This window comes from Paroedura picta, chromosome 6 (assembly GCF_049243985.1).
Source record: "Paroedura picta isolate Pp20150507F chromosome 6, Ppicta_v3.0, whole genome shotgun sequence".
NCBI lineage: Eukaryota > Metazoa > Chordata > Lepidosauria > Squamata > Gekkonidae > Paroedura > Paroedura picta.
Window position 1 is genome coordinate 87,420,840 of NC_135374.1, and position 20,446 is coordinate 87,441,285.

General features: G+C 41.0%; 1 protein-coding gene across 3 annotated transcripts in view; it reads right to left on the bottom strand.

Moving 5' to 3' along the window:
- Positions 1-2,577: 2,577 nt before the first annotated feature.
- AFF3 (ALF transcription elongation factor 3) overlaps positions 2,578-20,446 on the bottom strand; it is a 388,206-nt gene continuing 370,337 nt past the window's right edge. For all 3 annotated transcript variants that reach the window (XM_077343516.1, XM_077343514.1, XM_077343515.1), the window contains exons 17-20: positions 13,643-13,736; positions 10,201-10,250; positions 7,726-7,940; positions 2,578-6,898 (exon numbers count right to left, since the gene is read on the bottom strand). In XM_077343516.1, the coding sequence (XP_077199631.1) occupies positions 6,777-6,898; positions 7,726-7,940; positions 10,201-10,250; positions 13,643-13,736 (481 nt within the window). In that variant the 3' untranslated portion in view covers positions 2,578-6,776. The remainder of the gene's footprint in view (positions 6,899-7,725; positions 7,941-10,200; positions 10,251-13,642; positions 13,737-20,446) is intronic.

Here is a 20,446-nt window from a genome sequence, read left to right on the forward strand (position 1 = left end):
TTCTATAAGGGGTAACAATAAATAAGCACTATGCATCTATGATTAGATGCACAGACATTTCAACAGAGAATTAAAAAATTAAATGAATGAATTAAAAAAAATTAGTGGGCATTGACCTGTGCCTCCATGGTTAGTGAGGCATCCACACTCACTTCCAAATTCCTGGCCTGCCCCGCTGCCCTAGTTCCCCCCAGCCACAGGACCTCCGTCTTGGAGGGGTTGAGTTTCAGATGACTCTGCTCAAGCCATTCAGCCACTGCTTCCAAACATCTGGCGAATGGTTCTGGGGGGGGGGAAAGCTGAGCAGCCATCCATGAGGAGATAGGGCAGGGTGTCATCAGTGTACTGATGACAGCCCAGCCCAAAGCTCCCCACCAGCTGGGCCAGAGGGCACATAAAGATGTTGAAAAGCATGGGGGAGAAAACCACACCCTGAGAGACCCCACAAGGGAGTTTAACTATACAGGTACAAACAATAAATGAAGTCAATCCAAGTTCCACACTCAGAAATATGAAACTGAGTTTTTCTTTAACACCACATGCAAAGACATCCACATTTCCCAGCCCATATGGTCTGTTTAACATATGGTCTGTTTTTGCAGGATCATTTTTTCCTGAGTGCATCTCTTAGTTTGTTTGTTTGGACTGATTTGGGGTTTAGTAACAGGTTCTGATAACACTGGCAGCATAACCAAATAGAGACTTGGTAATCTTGAAGGATGCTTTCAATAAGACAAGAATAAGACAAAATTAAGATGTAAAGGCGCTGAGTTCATGGTTTATTTTCACATAAAAAAGTAATATTATTGATGAATTAATATTATCTTTTTAATATAAAAGTGCTTATTTAAAACAAATCCTTAAGGCTCATTCTGTTACATTACAGGAGGGTTTTCACCATTCCAGCAACTGTGCTACACAAGTTTTATATGAATGGTGGAATCAGAAACATTTCCAAACAGCGAAGTGATCTTTGTCAATCATTTCATCATTTTATATACAAGAACTTCAATGATGTAACAGAAATATAACAAACCAACTTCTCACATTGTTCTTTTTGTCCTGAAATGGGTTAGATGGATTGAATATCCTATTTTGTAAACATGACAGAAAATAAATGAGGCTGCTTACATATGTAAACTAATGTGATACTTTTCAGGAGGCAGAAAAGGACAAGACATTGCATGTACTTCCTGGAATTTTCATTCCCAAACTGGGGAGACCAGCAAGGTCATGAGCAACCTTCCTGCCCTCATCCATTACATGCCTGTCTCAAACAAAACTCCATAGGAAGCTACAAGCCACTTACATCATACATCGTTCTAGCAAACAGACTATAAGTAGTATGTGATGACCCTAACTTTGATAGTCCAGGCTAGCCCAATCTCATCACATCTCAGAAGCTAATCCAGGGCCAGCCCTGGCTAGTATTTGGATGGCAGACTTCTAAGGAATACCAGGGACATGGCATGGAGGCAGGCAATGGCAAACCACCTCTGAACATCTCTTGCCTTGAAAACCCTATGGGGTTGCTATGTCAGTTGTGACTTGACAGCCAAAAAGCATGTGACTTGCCTCCTCCTGTTAAAATCTGTATACGTCAATAAACAGCGAATGTAGGATGCATCATTTCAAGCTCATCTAAATAGCTTCAGAAATGAAATAGCAGGGCCTTCCTAGAGATTAATTTATTATTAACAACCTGTTTTGGGTCTCAAAGAGGCAGAATGGGAAAGCAGTTGCTGTCTGTTTTAGCAACATATAAGCTATAATAATTTTGAGGGTTAAGTGATGCTGTGGTGGTATTACTGGGTGGTGCATTACTGGGATGGATGCTGACATTGTTAGGAATGCTTAAATGAATTATTGTGTCAATTCTGAATTTCCCCAAAGTGATTGCAATTCAGAAGCCATAGCCTCCAATTAACCTCATGAAATCGTTCTCCATAACCACAACAGTGATCTTGGAAAGTAACATTAATATTAATAGAAGGTGTATTACTATATAAAGTAACAGTAATATGTTAAATATTACTGTTAACCTTTAATACACCCGTGTAGACTTGGAGGAAAACACCAACCGATCCAATAAATAAAGCACTTCAAACAATTAAGAATGCTACAATAGATATCAGTATGTACATATTTTACACCATAAATTACTGTACAGGATACTTCAGTTTATTCCATTGCTCAGTTAATGTAAACTATAGAAATATGCTTGTCGTAATGACATGGACAGGAGGATTGTGATGATGCTCCTAACAGAAAGGTATAAAACCTATGGAAAAGTCCAGCACCCTATTGCTCTGATCCTCCTATACCAATTCTGACACCAAGATAAAAACCATACATATGAAACTATTGATTCCTTTACAAAAAAGAGAAAGAAATGGAAAGAAATGACATCTTTAAGCAAGAATTGTTACTTCTGCTTTGACATGCAAAATTAATTATGGGTACGGCTAAAACTTAACGAATATAAACCGGGGTAAATTTGCACACAAATGTTTTTGCTGCACATTGGTTATGGATAAGCATTTGTGTTGATACAGTTCTCAGACACAGCTTGTTATGATTTTTATAATGGTGGCCTCTGTAAATGGGGCTACTTTGATCCTGGGAACTGTTGCCAGCCACGATCTAGGATCCCATGTTACTTCTTTCCATGCAAACACCCGTTTGAACATGGATGGGCCTGTTTGTAAATATAATGTCTTGGTGAGGTGGCCAAAGGTCAGATCAACCTCTTCACTTACAGCTGATACATATGAGTATATGGCAAATGCTTGAAAAGCCTGCATGGGAGGGGGGGGAATAATACATATGTATTCCACTGTCACTGTTCTAGAATAGTAATGTACCCAGAAATTCTCAATGCCACAAAGAAAGAAAAAGTGATAATAAAATTGAGAGACCAGGCCACACACGGCGTGCTGTTGATAAGCATCTATCTCTGCTGAGCTGGCTTGTTTTTTTGGTATGCCATCACAATCTCTCTCTTTTTTTTTTTTTAGCAATTTCCACTGACTGCCACAAGCTGAAATGTTATGCATGAAATGGCAGCCACATGATTTGCTTCTTGGGGGCCTGGTTGCAATACGTACAGATTTTCCAAGCACCTACAAAATGCTCCAGTGTTTGTCTAAACAAGTACTTACCGATTCGAGGGACTAGAAGCATTCACTAACTGGATGGAGACTGGCTAATACTGCTATTGCTTAGACTAGAAATATTACTAAATTAAGCTACAACTTAATCTTTTAGATATTACTTTGTATCCCTTCCTCTTTTCAGTGAACGTTTGATTTAATATCTTTGCATTCTTTGCCCTTTTCATAATGGAAAGCTATATCACAGGCTGAATAACGTGTGAAAAGTTTCATCCAAATGCTAATTCAAATGTGAGATATTAACAGCTAACTTGCTTTGCACATTTAAGAGGACGTTTTCTGATAGTTTACATGGGCACCATTTGATTGTTGATAGTGCAAGTAATAGCATTAATGAGTCTACATCAATAAAAGAAAGTAGCAACTCACCAAGTTAAGTTTGCTACAATTACTCAAGGATGATGTGAACATGGAATACTGATCTTTGTGAGTGCAGAGGAATGTTATTTTTCAGACTGTTCAGTGTTAGGAATTATCTCCACGGTATACATATTTCTGTTCTTATATGGAGGGCAGCTGCTCTGACCTAATGACGACAGAGGTGCACAGTTATTTGATTGTGAGCAAAAATGCCTTTATACTGTTCAGGATTTCTAGGAATATATGAGGTCCAAATGATTTTAAAAACAGTAAAAGAAAATTTAGACCACCCGGTAAGGTTATTTGTCAGAAGAATCACATTAAAATAGCCCAACTACCAAAATAATTCTAATCAAAACTATCCCAGTAAAATGATGTTGGATTTTCATCAGCAAAGAGCAGGTAATTAACATTCAGTTATAATTCATACGCATCTACTTTAATTTAAGCCCTTTTTTCACTTGTCCTATCAGTGTGACTTATGGCAACACCATTCCCTGCTCTTCTTAATTAAATAATTAAATAAACAAACAAACAAACTAGGCAGACTGACTTCTGCCTTTATAATGGAAATGAGCCTTAACTGACTCACACCCACTGAAATCCCTTGAAGCCACTAGAGTTAAGAAGGATGTACTCTGTTTAGATACTGTCATTTTCCTGTCCCTTATTTTAAAATAGCTGCTGATCACTTTAGATTACAAGAAGGCTGCCCACATAGTAACCATATGACAGATCTCTTTTTCATTATTCAAAGCCAGGATTAAATCAGTTTAAATGATTATAGATCTTTTAATAGGCTGTAGTGCTTGATAATATGTAGCACCAAGAGGGTCCCTAGAGGTCTCACTTGTAAACTTCACAGGCCTTGGTGACCCTGAGTTAGGTGGAAAGGCAGCATGCAAATGTCTGAAAGAGATGAATAAAATAAATAGCCCAGGTTCTGAAAACTCGGGCTAAATATTTAAATAAATGATATATACTTCTTGGGAAGAATCTCATGTGTTTCTTACTTAATTTGTTTTGTGGAGTATGCACTATCAAAAAGGCAAGCCAGCATTCAGTTGGGGGGGGGGGAAATATCCTGTCTCTTTGGCACTGGAAAGGGAAGTGCCAAAATCAATACATGAAGTTTCAGCTAAGTGTGCAAATCAGCAAAATAAAAACATAATAAAGGTTTGATCATGCAAGGGTATGCTCTTGATTTTAACATTCTGTCTCTAAAGCCAACACCAAGAAACCCTTCATGAATGGAGTGACTAGAGTTATATGATTAAAAAAACTCCACAGCCAACCAAACACTGAATGCTATTTCAGAATTAAAACGTTGAATTATATTGGCCAAACACCCCCTAAAAGATTCTGTATCCATTTGTGTGCTCTGCACAAAATGGACACAACTAGTGTTCTCTCTCATCCATTTTCAAATATTTGTAGCATTTTCTCTCTTATTTTCAGAATCAGAATACCTTTATTAGCATAAATCTCTCTTACTTTCTTCTCTTTGTACTGAGGGTATGTACCTGTCCTTTAGGTGATCATGCATGTATCTGAAAAAAAGTGTTAAAGCTCATGAAAACTTATGCTACAACAAAATGATTAGCCTTTAAGCTGCCAGAAACTATTCTTTTTACTTTAAAAATGATCAAGTATGTATCAGTTGATGTGACGTATTCTGATTGCCATTAAAATTAATTATTGCTGGAGTAATTTCCTTGGTCTAATAACTTGTCAGCAGGCGCTGAAGACAACATATAAATATTGAATCATGAAGGCATAGTTAAAAGAAAAAGAAAATGATGAGAAGCTGTGTTAGTATACAAAGTTGCAAATCCAACTTTCAGGATGACGAGAATGGAATGTAATGGCAGGATATAAATCAACTGCAGACCAGCTACTTTTCTAAAATGTACATTAAAAATATATGCGCCCCTTGGCAGAGACACACCTATACTGCAGAATTATTTTCCTGGCTAAGTCATCTACAACTTGTTATGACATTTTGTTTTTGATAAAATGAACAATTTCTCCAATCCTCTTTCATATTGTAGTGTCACTCTAGCATTTTAAATGATAGTTTGCTTTGAATAGTATATTGAATATGGCAGAAAAGCTTTTCAGAAATCAAAATGATTTTCAAAAATACATACGACATGTAACCTTTTTATGTTCACGAAACAATAATCTTTCAGTCTGGATATTATTCCATCCTCTGTGACTCATCCATATGCTCCAGCAAAAACATGGAAACATGAAGGCTAGATCCAGGTCCAGTTCTGTTGGGGGTCAGATGGCCCTAATATATTACAGTATGGAAAAAACTACCAATGTTTTCAGGGAAACATTTTTAGACATGTTCTATACTTCAGTGCTGCATCTTTTATTTGGATTTTGTATTCAGCATATACACACTATATAAACACACGCATCTGTATATAATGCTATGCCTGGGTGCATGTGCTCTGTTATCTGAAAGCCTTTATTGTGACTGCTACATTCTATCACCATTGTTATATCAGGGGCTAACCAGATATAAGGAATATGTGTGGGTTTGCAGGTAGTTGTGAGTGTCCTGCATAGTGCAGGGGTTTGGACTAGATGACCCTGGAGATCCCTGCCAACTCTATGATTCTTTCTGTGCATATGAGCGAGAGAGCACAAGAGTGCATGGAAAATTCATTGCTGGACCACAGGTCCTTCAGTTTTCTGGGTAACAAAATGGACAGGCACTGCCCATCCCTCTTCCAATGTAAAATACAAAATGAATATACTATATAGAGAACCTAGAATCAGCCTAATTCAAGGAACTTCAAAGCTTTCAAAGTTAACAATTATGCAGCTATTTATGAATGTATTTAAAAGTCCAGTGGAAAATACTTTTCAGAATTGTGCATGCTTTGTTGTATGTGGTTAAACCAACCTGTGGAGTCCTGGTGTAGTTGTCTAAGTGCTGAAGGAGACAAGCCTGTGTATGTGGAGTGTATGTATGTGTGTGAACACACCCATATCATCTTCTATATAGAATAGTTGGATTGGAGAAGACAAAGTATCAGAAGAGACAAACATTACATAATATACACACACATCTATTTCTGCACTCTGGAAAAATATTGGCTAGCATCAGAAGAAGTAGTCACATTTGTCTGAAGCAATGCTGTTGTTGAGTATTTCTGTAGCACAGTGGCTAGAATAACTGAATTGTCTGTGGGAGAATCTGGGGTCCAGATGAGCAGCACACATTCACTATGACAACTGAGCCCTACTCCTTATCCAGTGAAGTCCTTGTTGTGTGTATTGGACCAGGTGCTCCATACTGCTGTGCAAGGTAACAGGTCCCATCAATGCATCCAAATCATTAAAGAAATCTAGGGAATTAAAGAAAATGCTTACAATACATTGTGAAAGTTGCCCAGATAGTTAAAATGTTTAAAGGAGGCTTGTCTTATCTTTAATACAAACTTTTTGCCACAATACAATTTTATTTAAAATGAGAAATCCTCAGAGGAATCCTTTTTCTCTTTTGCGTGGTAACTTAAGTTGAATCACAGAGACTGTGGTGTCTCATGGCTGAATAGGGATTTGAACACAGATATCTCTGGGCCAGGTCCAGCATTCTAGCCTGTTCCCACATGAGCCCTTAGGGCAGCACTTCACCATTTAATGTTACTAGTTCTCAAATATTTTGGCCCCTTGGTCCAGATAAAAATGCCTAAACCCATTTGAAAGCAATGAATTTTGAGTTAATCGTAACTAACTGGTTCCTTGCTTTTAAAAAGTCATAACTAATTCAGTCAAATTGGAGCCATACGCAGATACTTTCTCACGTAAATATGTGCATATACAGAAAATAGTTACTGGAAAACTGGATTTTTCCATACAGCCAAACTGGCAAAGTAGAATTGACAAGCAGCAAATATTATCAAGTTATAAATACAGGACATACTTTAAGGGAAGATGTATAGGTGATCACAGCTCCCTGAAAGTAACAGACTAAGAAGCTCCTGACTGTAAATGCAAGTCTGTTTGGGCTACACCACTGGGAAGTAACTGCTCTGAGGGGCATTACAATTAAGGGGCAGCATGTGGCAGAATCAGTGGACACACAGGTAGAAAGTGGCAGGACATAAGAATGAATCACAATAGGCTGTGATTATGTGTGTTATGGATTTAGTCAGTCCCCATCATCATATACCTTGGTTCTCCTTGGCAAGGTTGTCTGCCATCTCCCAGTAGTCGTAACTATGCAAGATACTGTTGGTGATGCTAACGTGATTGGCTGCCATCTGATGAATTCGTTGCGGGATGCTGATTATGGATGACGGAGAAGGTGTTCCAGTGCTTCCTTGGGAGCCCACAGAACTCACAGGAGAAGGGCTGGGTGAAAGAGGAGAGGGTGTTCCTGTATATCTGAAAAGCCAAGTTGATAAAAGAATATATAAAAGGTTCATTCAGCTAGGTGGTGCCCATATCATGTGTCCTGTTTGATGTTGTGCATGATTGCTCTTTTACAGTGCTTTTGAAGGGTCAGAACTTCTGTGTAGTTTTGTGGAACACAGGCCTCACAGCAAAGACCAAAACTGAGGTCCATTCCGCATGACTTTAATGTAGCTGAAAGCTTGCAAAGTGTAAACGCTACTAATTTGCAGTTCCGCAAGACGTCGTACACAATCTGCAACACTCCTGAAACAGTTCCGCAAAAAGCGATTCGTTGTAGCACTTCAAGGGAAATCGGGAAAAGTGGATTCACCCTCCGAAAAGCGCTACACTCTTGCGAACAATCTGCAACACTAGAGAAAAAGACCTGTTCCCATTGTTGCGGTTCCAACAAAGTCCCTTCCCCCTGGCTCTCTCCTCCGAACTTCCGGCAAAGTGATTGCCATTTTTTTTCTCGGAGCAAGCGGAAAGCAACGAACCAGCGAGGCTTCATTCACCCAGCGAGGCTTCTCCGGCTACAGTCCCTTCACAGTAGTGCTTTAAAGCTCCCCTAAGTCCCTAAGCACAACACAGCCCCGTTTGCCAGTTCCCTTTATTTTTGGCTGAAAATCGCGCCTGTGCGGGGAGGGGGGATTTTTTATTTACTCGGGGGAGCATGGTAACGATGAATCACCAGCTCACACGCCAGCTAGATGGATCTCTCGGTTAGGAAGAATCAAGGCATATTCATTGCAATGTGTTTTTTTTAAACTGTTCTTAAAGGGAAAGGGGCTTTTCCGGAGCATGATAACAACTGCACATTGGCTGTTCGTTTGATTGACGGCCAGGGGCGGGACCAAGCACAGAAAAAATCGCTTCCTTTCTAGTGATTTTTGCGAGACCGGAATGAAACACTACTGGATTCCACTACAAAGGCAGGTATGTGTAATGCCAAGATTGCACTTTTAAAAATAGCGTTTCCGCTTTGTGGGACCAATTGGCAACATTGGTCCTTCTGCGGAAACACCCTGACATTGACTGCTCCTACAGTGGCTGTTTAGCTTGGAATGGATGTTAATTTAACTCAGGATTCATGGAGAATCTTGATGACATCACTGTCCGCTTGTTGTGTTCCACTGTTCTCCATGTTGCTTTTCTATCTTTTTTTTTTCAGACATAATTTGTGGTGATTTTATTTTTCTTAAAATGCAATTAAATTGCCATGTGTACTATGGACTAAGTGCTTTGAGACAATTCAGTCCTGTCTTGTACTTTTTTCTTCTTACCTCAAGTAGTTTGTTTCTTGGGCTAATTTAATATTTTCCTAGTCATTACGATGTCCACAGGATTCCTGGACCTTTGTCAGTTATTTTCTATTATTTCTTGTCTGGGGAGGACTTTAATTACCCTTTGCTTCTAAAAGCAATTTCTCCTTATTTTTTCTTTGCTTTTGGATTATAAGCAATCATGATTTTGCAAAACAAAGAATATGGTGTGGAAGAATCAGTAATGTCCCCCCTTCTTTCTGGCTGTAGCTGCTCAGAGGGACCAGAAAAGAAGAAACAATTATAAAAATTCTGAAGAACTTAATTAAATAACAGCAAATCAAGTCATTTTCATACAGTACATTCTAAGAATAACCTTTTACACCTACAGCTTTAGGAGTACACACAAAAATATAAAGTTTAAATATGATAGAAATGATTGAAACACACACGCACACAATGCCTTGATTGACTGCAGCTTCACACTGGACATCCACTCAGTTGCTGTTCTGTGAAACAGACCTCTGGTTGAGTCCTGGCCTCAGCTGGCATTTTGCACTAATTCCCCCTTCTCACTACAGACTTCCCTCATGTCATTCCTTATGACAGTCTTTCCCCCAGAAGACCAATGGGCTGTCACTGGAGCAGGGGGCAGAGTAGTTCTGTCAATGAATAATGTAATCTGGATCAGAGTCTTAGTTACAAACATCAGCTTGTATCCAATGTGATCATTTGCAGAATAGACATTGCAAAACAAGATCTTCCCTCCCCTCCTCTCTACTGAGTCCTCCCGCAAATTTTGTTTCGGGAACCACTGGACAGCCTGAGGTCAAAATGGGAGTCTGTAGTGGGAATGGGGAATCCACAGACATTACCACCCCCGTTTTGATGATATTATGAAACATTTAAGTACTTTCCAGTAATCAAACTGCAATCGGAAGTGGTAGCTGAATGTGAATATAGCGGCTACAGTGGAAGAAGGAACTTACTTTCCACTAGTACCCCAGGGAGATGGTGCCTGAGCCACTTTGCTCGAATTCTGCAGAGGGAGAAAAAAGATTATGAACAACTGATGTAAGGGTCTGCAAAGAGTATCTACCGAACACGGAGAGCAAGGGCAAACGTTTGTAGTCTGTACACATGCCACTACACACCAGATGACCGAGGGATCCCTTGTGCTTTGCCCATCTTCAATCAGCAGAACAGAACCTTAACACTTCCTTCCTGAAAACTAGGAATATCGGCAACCATCTGCTCAGGAACATTCACTGTGTTGGCTCCCACCCTGTGGAATGGCCTGCCTGAGAAGGCCAGGAAGACTCCCACATTCTCTCATTTCACAAAATGTGCAAAACCGAGATACTCAGGAGGGCATGCTTGTAACTGATCTGTCATGGGACAGAATGATCCAGAAGGGTCCCTTCATATGGGAGCAGTGAGGGGGTACTACATTGCCTGCACCTTTGTAATCTCACATTCTGCACTGCTCACACGAGTTCAGCCTGGGCATTGGCTACTCACATTGTCATTTAATTTTGTCTCCCTAGTTTGCATTATCCATCCCATGTTCTACACTGTATGATTGCCTTCTCTCTCTCTCTCTGTATAATCTAGCCTGAGTCTCACTGAGAAAGGCTACATAAACTATTCCCTCACTTTCACTGAGAACAAAATGCAGCATTTCCTTCTGATGGCAGTCTACACTTCATGATGTGCCCCTCTGAAAGCTCACTTATGTTGGGACAGGACCTCTATGGTTTCCTAAAAGGTAAAGGTATCCCCTGTGCAAGCACTGAGTCATGTCTGACCCTTGGGGTGATGCCCTCCAGCGTTTTCATGGCAGACTCAATACAGGGTGGTTTTGCCAGTACCTTCCCCAGTCATTACCATTTACCCCCCCCCCCCCCCCCATCAAGCTGGGTACTCATTTTACCGACCTTGGAAGGATGGAAGGCTGAGTCAACCTTGAGCCGGCTGCTGGGATTGAACTCCCAACCTCATGGACAGACCGCTTCAGACAGCATTTCTGCCGCTTACCACTCTGCGCCACAAGAGGCTCGGATGGTTTCCTAGCAGGAGCTTAAAACCATTGTTTTGGATCCCAGACTTTTATTATGCATTTGTTACAATTTCATAGTGATACTTTTACATGAAAAAGATAATAGTTCTCTTTAGAAAATACAAGTTATCACAATACCCCCCCCCCCAACTAACCCAATCATTGTATACATAGAGCTTGTTGGAAGCACTGGAACAGACACCACCCTCTGCTGTTCAGGTCCGGGAGTATTGATAAAGGAAAAGATGACATGTGAGACCGAACCATCTCTACCATTAGTAAACCGGCCGCTGTGCTGCCCTTTTTCTGGATATTTGCTATAATCTCATCTGAGCTGAGAAGGAATCCTCCGTGCATACAGGGATGACTGGGGTATTGGAGGATATCCAGCAATACACAGGCTTCTCTTCCAGTGTTGCCATTTGTTTTTCAAATCTCACGTATTGAGCTAACCGACAAAGACAGCGTCCAATAATACAAGTCTTAGAAACAATAGTGCAGGGTGATCCTAAACTGAGTAATAGCTTTCAATGGATTCAGACGGGTAACTCTAGTTAAGGCCTTATTGCTAGAATGCCTCATCTTGAGATCCTGTTAAGAAAAGGGGAGGCCTTCAGGCTTCCTATGGACCAATGATATTAGACTGTAAAAAACACCTCAGCGCTAACCATTATAGGCAAGCTGTTGCAACCCATGCAGAAGATCTCCACCAGGTAGATCTCCTGAACCAGTCATGCAGTTGGGCTTTGGGAGGCCATCTTCATGGGGTGATTTTCCTTTCACTTCTAGTTTCATGCTCAACCTACTGCTGCCTGCTTTCAGGTAGGTCTGTAACAAGAGTTTTATAGAGGAAGCAGCTTTTCAGCTGACTGAAAGCCAAATTACACACGGCTGGGGAACCTTAAACATGTATTTTTATGAAGTGCAAGAAGCTGTCATGGCATTCCAGCCCCCAGCCCCAGGAAGGGTTTTTTCTAAGAAATCTCTTTGCCCCCTTGCTGTTTCCCTGACAGGATATGCTTTCCTCCCACAGAGAGAGGCACCACTTGGGTACCCAAATGAAAACTAAATGACAGATCATCTGTCAACATTCTCCAGTGTAGCAGCACATTCTCATTCACTGCAGGGGAAATATAATCAGGATGGAAACTGACTCCAGTCCAATGTTCTCCAATCTAAACACATAATGTAGGTCCTACCAGCTCTTCTGCTCCATCCCCCTCTTCATTGAAGCACCCATCCCAAATTGCTTTTGTCAAAATGAACCCCAAAATCCCCACAAAACCTTTTAGTGGTAGAAAGGAATCCCTTCTGTATTTTCTTGCCATCCAGAGGTTTTGCAGACTCCACCACGTAATTTATAGTGGTATCCAGGCAGAAACCACATGTTTTGTGGGTCTGGGGGGGCATAAGGGGGGGCACAGGTAAGGAATGATACAATGACCACTGATAATCAGCATGAAAAAGCTACAGCTTTATTGAATAAACCATAGGGGCATTGGCAAAGCATGGAGACACATCCTGCATCAGATCACCTGACAGCTGACCGATGAACACCCACAACCTGCCTATTGTGAGTACAACTGATAAATGGCAAGCCCCAGACAGTTACATGGGTATGGGCTGCTGCATAGTGCTTTCATGCCAGCTTGGTATAGTGGTTAAGAGTGGCAGCTTCTAATCTGGCAAGCTGGGTTTGATTCCCCACTCCTCCATATTCAGCCAGCTGGGTGATCTTGGGCCCGTCACAGCCTTGATAGTGTTGTTCTAACTGAGCAGTAATATCAGGGTTCTCAGCCCACCTACCTCACAGGGTGTCTGTTGTGGGGAGAGGAAGGGAAGGCGATTATAAGCTGCTTTGAGACTCCTTTGGGCAGTGAAAAGCGGGATATAAAAACCAAATCTTCTTCTTTTGCTATCTGGTGGCAAGAGTCCACGTATAGGCCATGCAGTCAGAATGCTGGAGACTGCATGATTCTCTACTGCTCTGCCCCCTAGCCCCAGAGCTCGCAAAGGTGTTGCTGGGGAAGGCCCTGCTGTGGTATGTGGGAATGTCCAAGTGCTGATCTGTGTCATTCCAATAACCCATAGGTAAAAAAACCCCACAATATTGTCACATTAACATTTTCCTGCCAACTCTATTTCATCGGTTGCTGCCTCCGGGGTTGGGGAAATGTTAACCAAATTATGTCACTTCATATATTATTGGGAGATGTATGTTGACTGCCCTTACACATCATCCTAGACCATGCAGTTTTGTTTAGACCTTCTTTGCAAGTATGTTCAGTATAATGGCTGGTATTTCTTCTCAACAGCACAAGCTCAGTTGTATCCTTAGCATGTCTGAATGTTCTCCAAGACAAGAAAGTTACCTTGAAATACTCAATAAGGGCTTTTGAATATTTTACAGCATGGTCTCTTTTGAGTCGAAACATTCTCCAGTATAAAAGTGCCAAACAGCGGTAACTGCAAAGAAATGAGAAGGACACATTTTTAATAATGAAGATAAAAAGAAAGAAAAGCCTTCTAGCACTTTATATATGTACTTTTAAAAGGCTGGAGACAGACAATAGTTTTAAATGGAAGAGCCACTGAAGCTTATAGCACATATGTTTAGCCCAACCTCCCCCCAAGTCTTGTATACTGTCAATCACATTTTGCAAGCTTAGGAAGCCCTACAGATAAAAGCTGGCAAAACATAACTGGCTATAGAAGGCAGTGGCACAGAAAAAACAAGAAAGAAAGAAATACATTGGGGGGGGGAGGTCAACATGACCATAAATGGTCCCACCCATTTGGGATACCCTTCCAGAACCATCAACCCCAGCGTTTCATGAAACCCTGGTTGACAAAGTCTGCCCTAGATGAGGCTTACAAAGTTTCTTATGGATAAAGAAATCAAATTTATGAAACTCAAGAAGAAAGCTGCGAAGATGAAGTACTGAAAATATTGTTTTCTTGTCAGAACTTATTGAGTCCCACAAATTCTCTGCTTATGTCTCCAGTAGAAGCATATCATGATAAAGACATGAGGGTAGCATATCAGTCAGCATCAAGATTAAAAGGAATAATTATTAATGATGGAGGAGCTTTAAGAGAGAAGACTGAATTTTACAAGTTCATTACAAAACAAAAAGGCCACATTACGGTATATATATGTTATTGTTCTAGTTTGAAACAGAATAAGAACAAGTGAAAAATGTATGGTTAAAAGGATGCAGAATTTTAATGAACAAATACCAATGAATCAATGGGAACGATTATGGGAAGAACAAACCAAACTCACAGCTAACCAGATGTTAAGAGAAAATTGGTATAAAATGTTTTTTAGATGGCTCATTGGTCCAAAGAACATTGGGAAGATACAGAACATATTAAAAGTTAAATTTCCTACGGAAGTAAAAAATTATCTTATTAGAAGTATTACCTAATAAACTACTAGAATTTTTAGAGATATTTGAATATATGGTGGGCGTGAGTCACTAGAATGATCTATGCAGCAAAATGGAAGTCTGATGTTTGTCCAAGTACAGAAGAATGAGATAATAAACCGGCTGAGTATGCAGTGACGATGAAATTAACATTGTATTTGAAAAACAAATCACTTTTGAAGTTTGAGGAGAAATGGAAAGTTTATTATGAAAACAGAAGATAAATTCAAAATGAGAAGTATTTTAAAATTTAAAATAGTACATAGGTATAAACATAGTATCTGTTTAAAAAGCATAAGAGTAAAATTGCATATAAATGTATAATGAAACTGAATTTGAATAATTATATTTTTGATTTTTAATGCACTTTCCCCCCTCAAAATGAGATAGCTAATTGATATTGGTTTGGTGTAGTGGTTAGGAGTGCAGACTTCTAATCTGGCGAGCTGGGTTGGATTCTGCACTCCCCCACATGCAGCCAACTGGGTGACCTTGGGCTCGCCACGGCACTGATAAAGCTGTTCTGACTGAGCAGTAATATCAGGGCTCTCTCAGCCTCACCTACCTCACAGGGTGTCTGTTGTGGGGAGAGGAAAGGGAAGGCAACTGTAAGCCGCTTTGAGACTCCTTCGGGTAGAGAAAAGCGCCATATAAGAACCAACTCTTCTTCTTTTTCTAAAGGAGTGAAGTGCCAAATAACTGTACCACTTGGCAAGGACTTCATTTAGGCAGGAGTGATACATCCCTTGATTAAGCACTAAAATAAATCAAATTTTCCTTCACTACTTTTAGTTGAGAATACAGTAACTGCTTTTCCTTTAATCTTTCCTTGTTAATATGAATTTATTATAATTCTGCTAAAACTGGAGTCTACTAAACTTTCATTCCTCTACCACTACCTGTTGATTTGTCATTTCCTAATTATCATTTCCCAATCTTCCCATATCTCTACTCTTAACTGACTGATGTGGCTATGGTTAAATAATGGTCACTGCTTCCCATCACAGTATTCCTCTTTAAACTACAGGACCTCCATGTTTCTTCATCTGGTCTCTAGAAAGAGATTACTGCTCTGGGAAAAACATTCCTTCAAGATCTTTTCTGTATTAACAATAAGCTCTTTTGACTAGAAGTCTTTCAAAATCTGTTAACTGAAATGGCAGGATTGCCTAGTTTAGAAGAATTCTTTGTTTTGTTTGTTTGTTCCTCAGAGGTTTTTCAGAATCTGACCACCTGTTGCTTGTATCCAACACCACTTTATTTACAGTCATTTTGATCAGTACAATAAATGCTGGGATAACAAAACACAAGGTAAAACATTGAATGCATTTAAAATTAAGAAGCATAAAACCACAATTTAAATAGTAATCTATATAAAATTTGTAAACATATGGCTATTATAAAAATGCACAAAGACTTATTTCCCCATGAGATTTTTGCGATCTTAATGGCGGCAGCACAGAACTTAGCAGTACATAGGGTAGTTTGGGGGCTCTCATCATTTAAAAGTTTCTTTACCTTTTCTTTTGATTGCTTGTATCCTGGGCATATTCTAAGGGAGGCCAATTTAATGGCACCATTCAAACTCAACGGTGAACACTGACACGTTTAAGATTATTTGGGTTTGTGATGCTCGTTTTAGTTTCCTTGGGGTGATTTTAGTCAGGTGATCTGAATCCCCCGTGCTCCACTAGATGGCAGTCTCTGCTTAGGAGTCGGAAAAGTGGTCTGTGGCAACCAGCCCTCTTTGCTCTGTGTGGAGCCAGACACCACAATAGAGTTTAGAGTCCTCATAACTCTCATCCTGTAACCTTCCCAGGTACAGTGAATATGCAAATGAAAGCAACTCATCTGCTGTGTGACAGCCAGTGAATTAGGGTTGCTTTTTAGTGCTGTAAGAATGAGTCCTCCTCCCGCTTTCCCTCTGTTTGACCTCTCTCCTTAAACAGATGCAGAGCTTTTTTTTTTTTTTTGCTTTTGGATTAAATCCCACTCAGTAATGTACTTTTGCTCTGCAGGGTTGTTTTCACTCCCCCCACCCACAACTTTAATTTCTCTCAAATACAGTCTCTCATTAAAAATGAGTTTGAACCATTTCCCAGTTTTAGTATGGTGAGAAATCCCTGCTGATTCCCCCCCCCCCCCCCAACACGGCAGGAATTTATATTTTTACATCACCTTAGTCAACAATGTTTATTTGAAAGATTTAACGTACATTTTAGATAGCATTTGGTTTTAAAAGGAACAAAGAATAAAGACCATGAGTATTTGGCTGTAAAAACAAAATCCTAGGGCATCCTTATTTGAATAGGGCTCAGATAAACATCACAATGCAGATGTATACGCAGATGTGCAGGTCTGCTTGTGGAGTGCCTTATCAAGGCTCCTTTATAATATGGTTATATGGACTTACAGAAAGCAAGATTTTGTTTATACAGCTTTAGGTAAGGCTGTATTCTCGTTTTCCCCTATCCAACTTATGTCGACAATATCCTATTTATTTTTCTTCCTAATATGCATCTCATAGAAGCAAGTTTCACACATTTGCTGAAAAGCTTCAAGAGATCTTTGTTTGCAACCTGTTTTTTAGGCACATTGGATGAATGTCTCTAGAACAGTGGTTCTCAACTTGGTGGTTGGGACCCCTTTGGGGGTTGAACAACCATTTCACAGGGGTCGCAGAAGGGCCCTTCTCTCCAAGGGGGTCCCAAAGTGGCCGATATCACTCCTCTTCAATTTCATCCACACAACAGCCTTGAGGGGTAGATTGAGATAGAGCATTTCTCTGTCTGGAGCAGTGGAAAAGAGCGAGATTGGCATGGTGGGACAAGAGGCAGAACTGAACTGAGAAACCCCGGAAAAAAAACCAATTTATATACAATCACGAACAATGGTTCTTCATGCCATTGGTCAATTTCGATTTAATTTCTGTGAAAGAACTCTTGCATAATTTTAGGGTTGGGGGTCACCACAACATGAGGAACTGTATTAAAGGGTCGCGGCATTAGGAAGGTTGAGAACCACTAATCTAGAACAACATTGCTTTGACATCTATCTGGGAGTGCCTTTTTCAGGTATGGAAATTCCATTTAACTTGCACATTTTATCCTGCTCACATTTTAGCTTGCTCTTCTGCTCGTTTAGTGTATTATACTGTTTTATTATTTTAATTTTTGCAGTTGTAAGTGGCTCTGGGGATCCTCTATAGCAGTGGTCCCCAACTCCCGGTCTGCGGCCCAATGTCGGGCTGTGAGAGCTTCGGCACTGGGTCACAGCTACCTCTCCCCGAAGCGGCTGATTAGCTTGTGGCCCAGCAAGCTTCTTGCTGCAGGAGGGGGGGAGAGGGAAGCGTAGCTGCCGGCATGCCGGTGGCGCAAATGCGCATGCACGGAACTGTTGCGCTTGCACCCAGCAGGGTGGCAAATGAGCACGCATGGCAGTTTCGCACATGCATGCATGCGCAGAGCTGCCACTCATATGCAAAACTGTTGCATGTGCGTGTTTGCAGCACCGCCAGGCGCAAATGCACATGCGCTGCAGGTCTGTGCATGCATGTTTGCGCGGGGATGCCACGCATGTGCAGGGCCCTGGGTCACCCTTTCCCCCCACCCCTTGGCAGCGGTCCGCAACCTGAAAAAGGTTGCGGACCGCTGCTCTATAGGATGAAAAAGTAGAGTAGAAATGGTTTAATAAACAGAAGCGGCCATTTAATTCAGCCAGGCCCAAAGTTGTTAGAAAAAAGAATTTCTGCACAGATTCCATGCAGTGTGGCACTCAGGGATATGGGATCATTTTCACACCAGTGCAAACCTCTGCATCAGTGTTCCTAATAAAACTTTCTGTGTGACTTTTTGCTTCTCCAGGAGCAGATCCAAATTTAGTGTCCTGCTACCCCACATTTTCCTAATCCCCATTTTCTGTAGTCCCTTCCCTTGGGATCTGAACTTGTGGCTTCCAAGTGAGAAATTTGCTATTTCTAATTTAGTTTCCTGCTGCCCTTTTTTGTCAAGTGTCATATGTTGGTCCCCCTTCAACCCCTCCCTCAAGTGGTCTGAGCAATCTACTAATTTTTTAAGTATAAAGTGATCTGCATTAGGCATTTCCTTTCCTTTTTTTTTTGGTGGGTACGTTTTGATATCACATGTTTCCCCCCTTCCTCTATACCTTCTGGTGTTTTTGTTTTTTAACAATGTTATGTTATAACATTACTGCATCTGCAAAAAAAGGAGGTTCCATCACTGACAAAGTACATGTGGGCACATTCAGAATGCTTCATAATTATTGAGTAACACTGTTACGAATTGGTGAATCTAGTTTGAAAATTGCCAGCCATTATCTTGGTTGGTGACTAAGAAGGCACGGGGGAACTTTGAAATGGTAGCAAATATGCTGTTTCTGATAATATATCCAGCCCCCCCCTTTTTACAGTGTTATAATGCTAAAATGTTACTGCACACACACAGAAATAATGACGAAGTACATGAGGACATGGCCACACAACCCTTTTTCAAAGGAAGTGTGGAAGACATGGGGAGGGTCATATCTGAATTCAAGAAAAAACTCCCTGAAATAAATGCCCTTTTGCAGAAGGGGTGCTGCAAGGTAGGAGCATCAGCTGAGGATTCAACTTGCTGGAAAACAGCAGCAATACTGAGGTGCGAAAAAGGTTTGGGATTGATGAGTAATCCGCCTGAAGTACTACAGAACAGATGTCTGAGACCAATCTTGTCCTTCCCCAGTAATATCTCCTTTCGAGAAAACAAAAATTGAAGTTCTAAAGATTAAAGGTACAGCTCATGTAACAGCTTTGTAATTCAATAATAATAATAATAATAATAATAATCGTATCCTTCTTAATAAAACAATAAGGGGTGTTAGGGTGGGCTCAGTCTGTGATGAGGAAGGGCAACAATTGCGGGGCCAATCGGAAGGCACGAAGCACCTTCCAATTGGCCCCTCACCAGGACAGACCAAAATTCCATCCAGCCAGGGGCAATCTGGAGAAATGGCTGCCAGTCTGCTCCTGACCACCAAAGGGAGAGGAGGTCAGTAGGGCTGCCAAGGGGGATGAGAACAGAGGCGGACAGGCTGTGCCAGCTCTTTTCGCCCCAAGGCTGCCCTAACTGTCATGTCCAACTGTAAATTGCCTCAGAACCCTGGCAGAGCTGGCCGGAGGCTGCAGAATGTTCCCCCTCTCCCACTTCAGGCCTCCTGCGAAGGAGCCTCTGACAGGCCCTGACTGAGGGAAGGAGGCCTTTCCAAGAGCAATGAAGGGGAGCCTGAGGGCATTCCTTTTGAGGGGGGGGGACTATCCCCTTCTGCCCAACAGTTGGCTGACAGGGAGGCCACAGAAAAGCCCCTTCTCACTTAAAATACTGCTCTGGCCGGGGGTTAGACACAGCCAAGCCATATGTCTTTCTTCCGGGGGTTAGACACAGCCAAGCCATGTGTCTTTCTCCTTTGCAACTCTCTGCAGGTTTGAGGCCACTGCATAGCGTTATTCTACAGAGGAAACTGTTTTTTTTGTCTCCTGTTTCATCTGCACAACAACCCTGTGCAGTAGGCCTCAACATTCAACCCCATGCCCTTACAGACTGGACAACTCCTCCCCTTCCTCTACCCACTGCCAAGCTCTAGCGCCCGTTGTATTCTTGGATACAATGGGCTTTGCCCCTAGTATAATAATAATAATTTGCTTATTACCATGGTTTACAACAATCAGATTATGTAAATATGATAAAATCA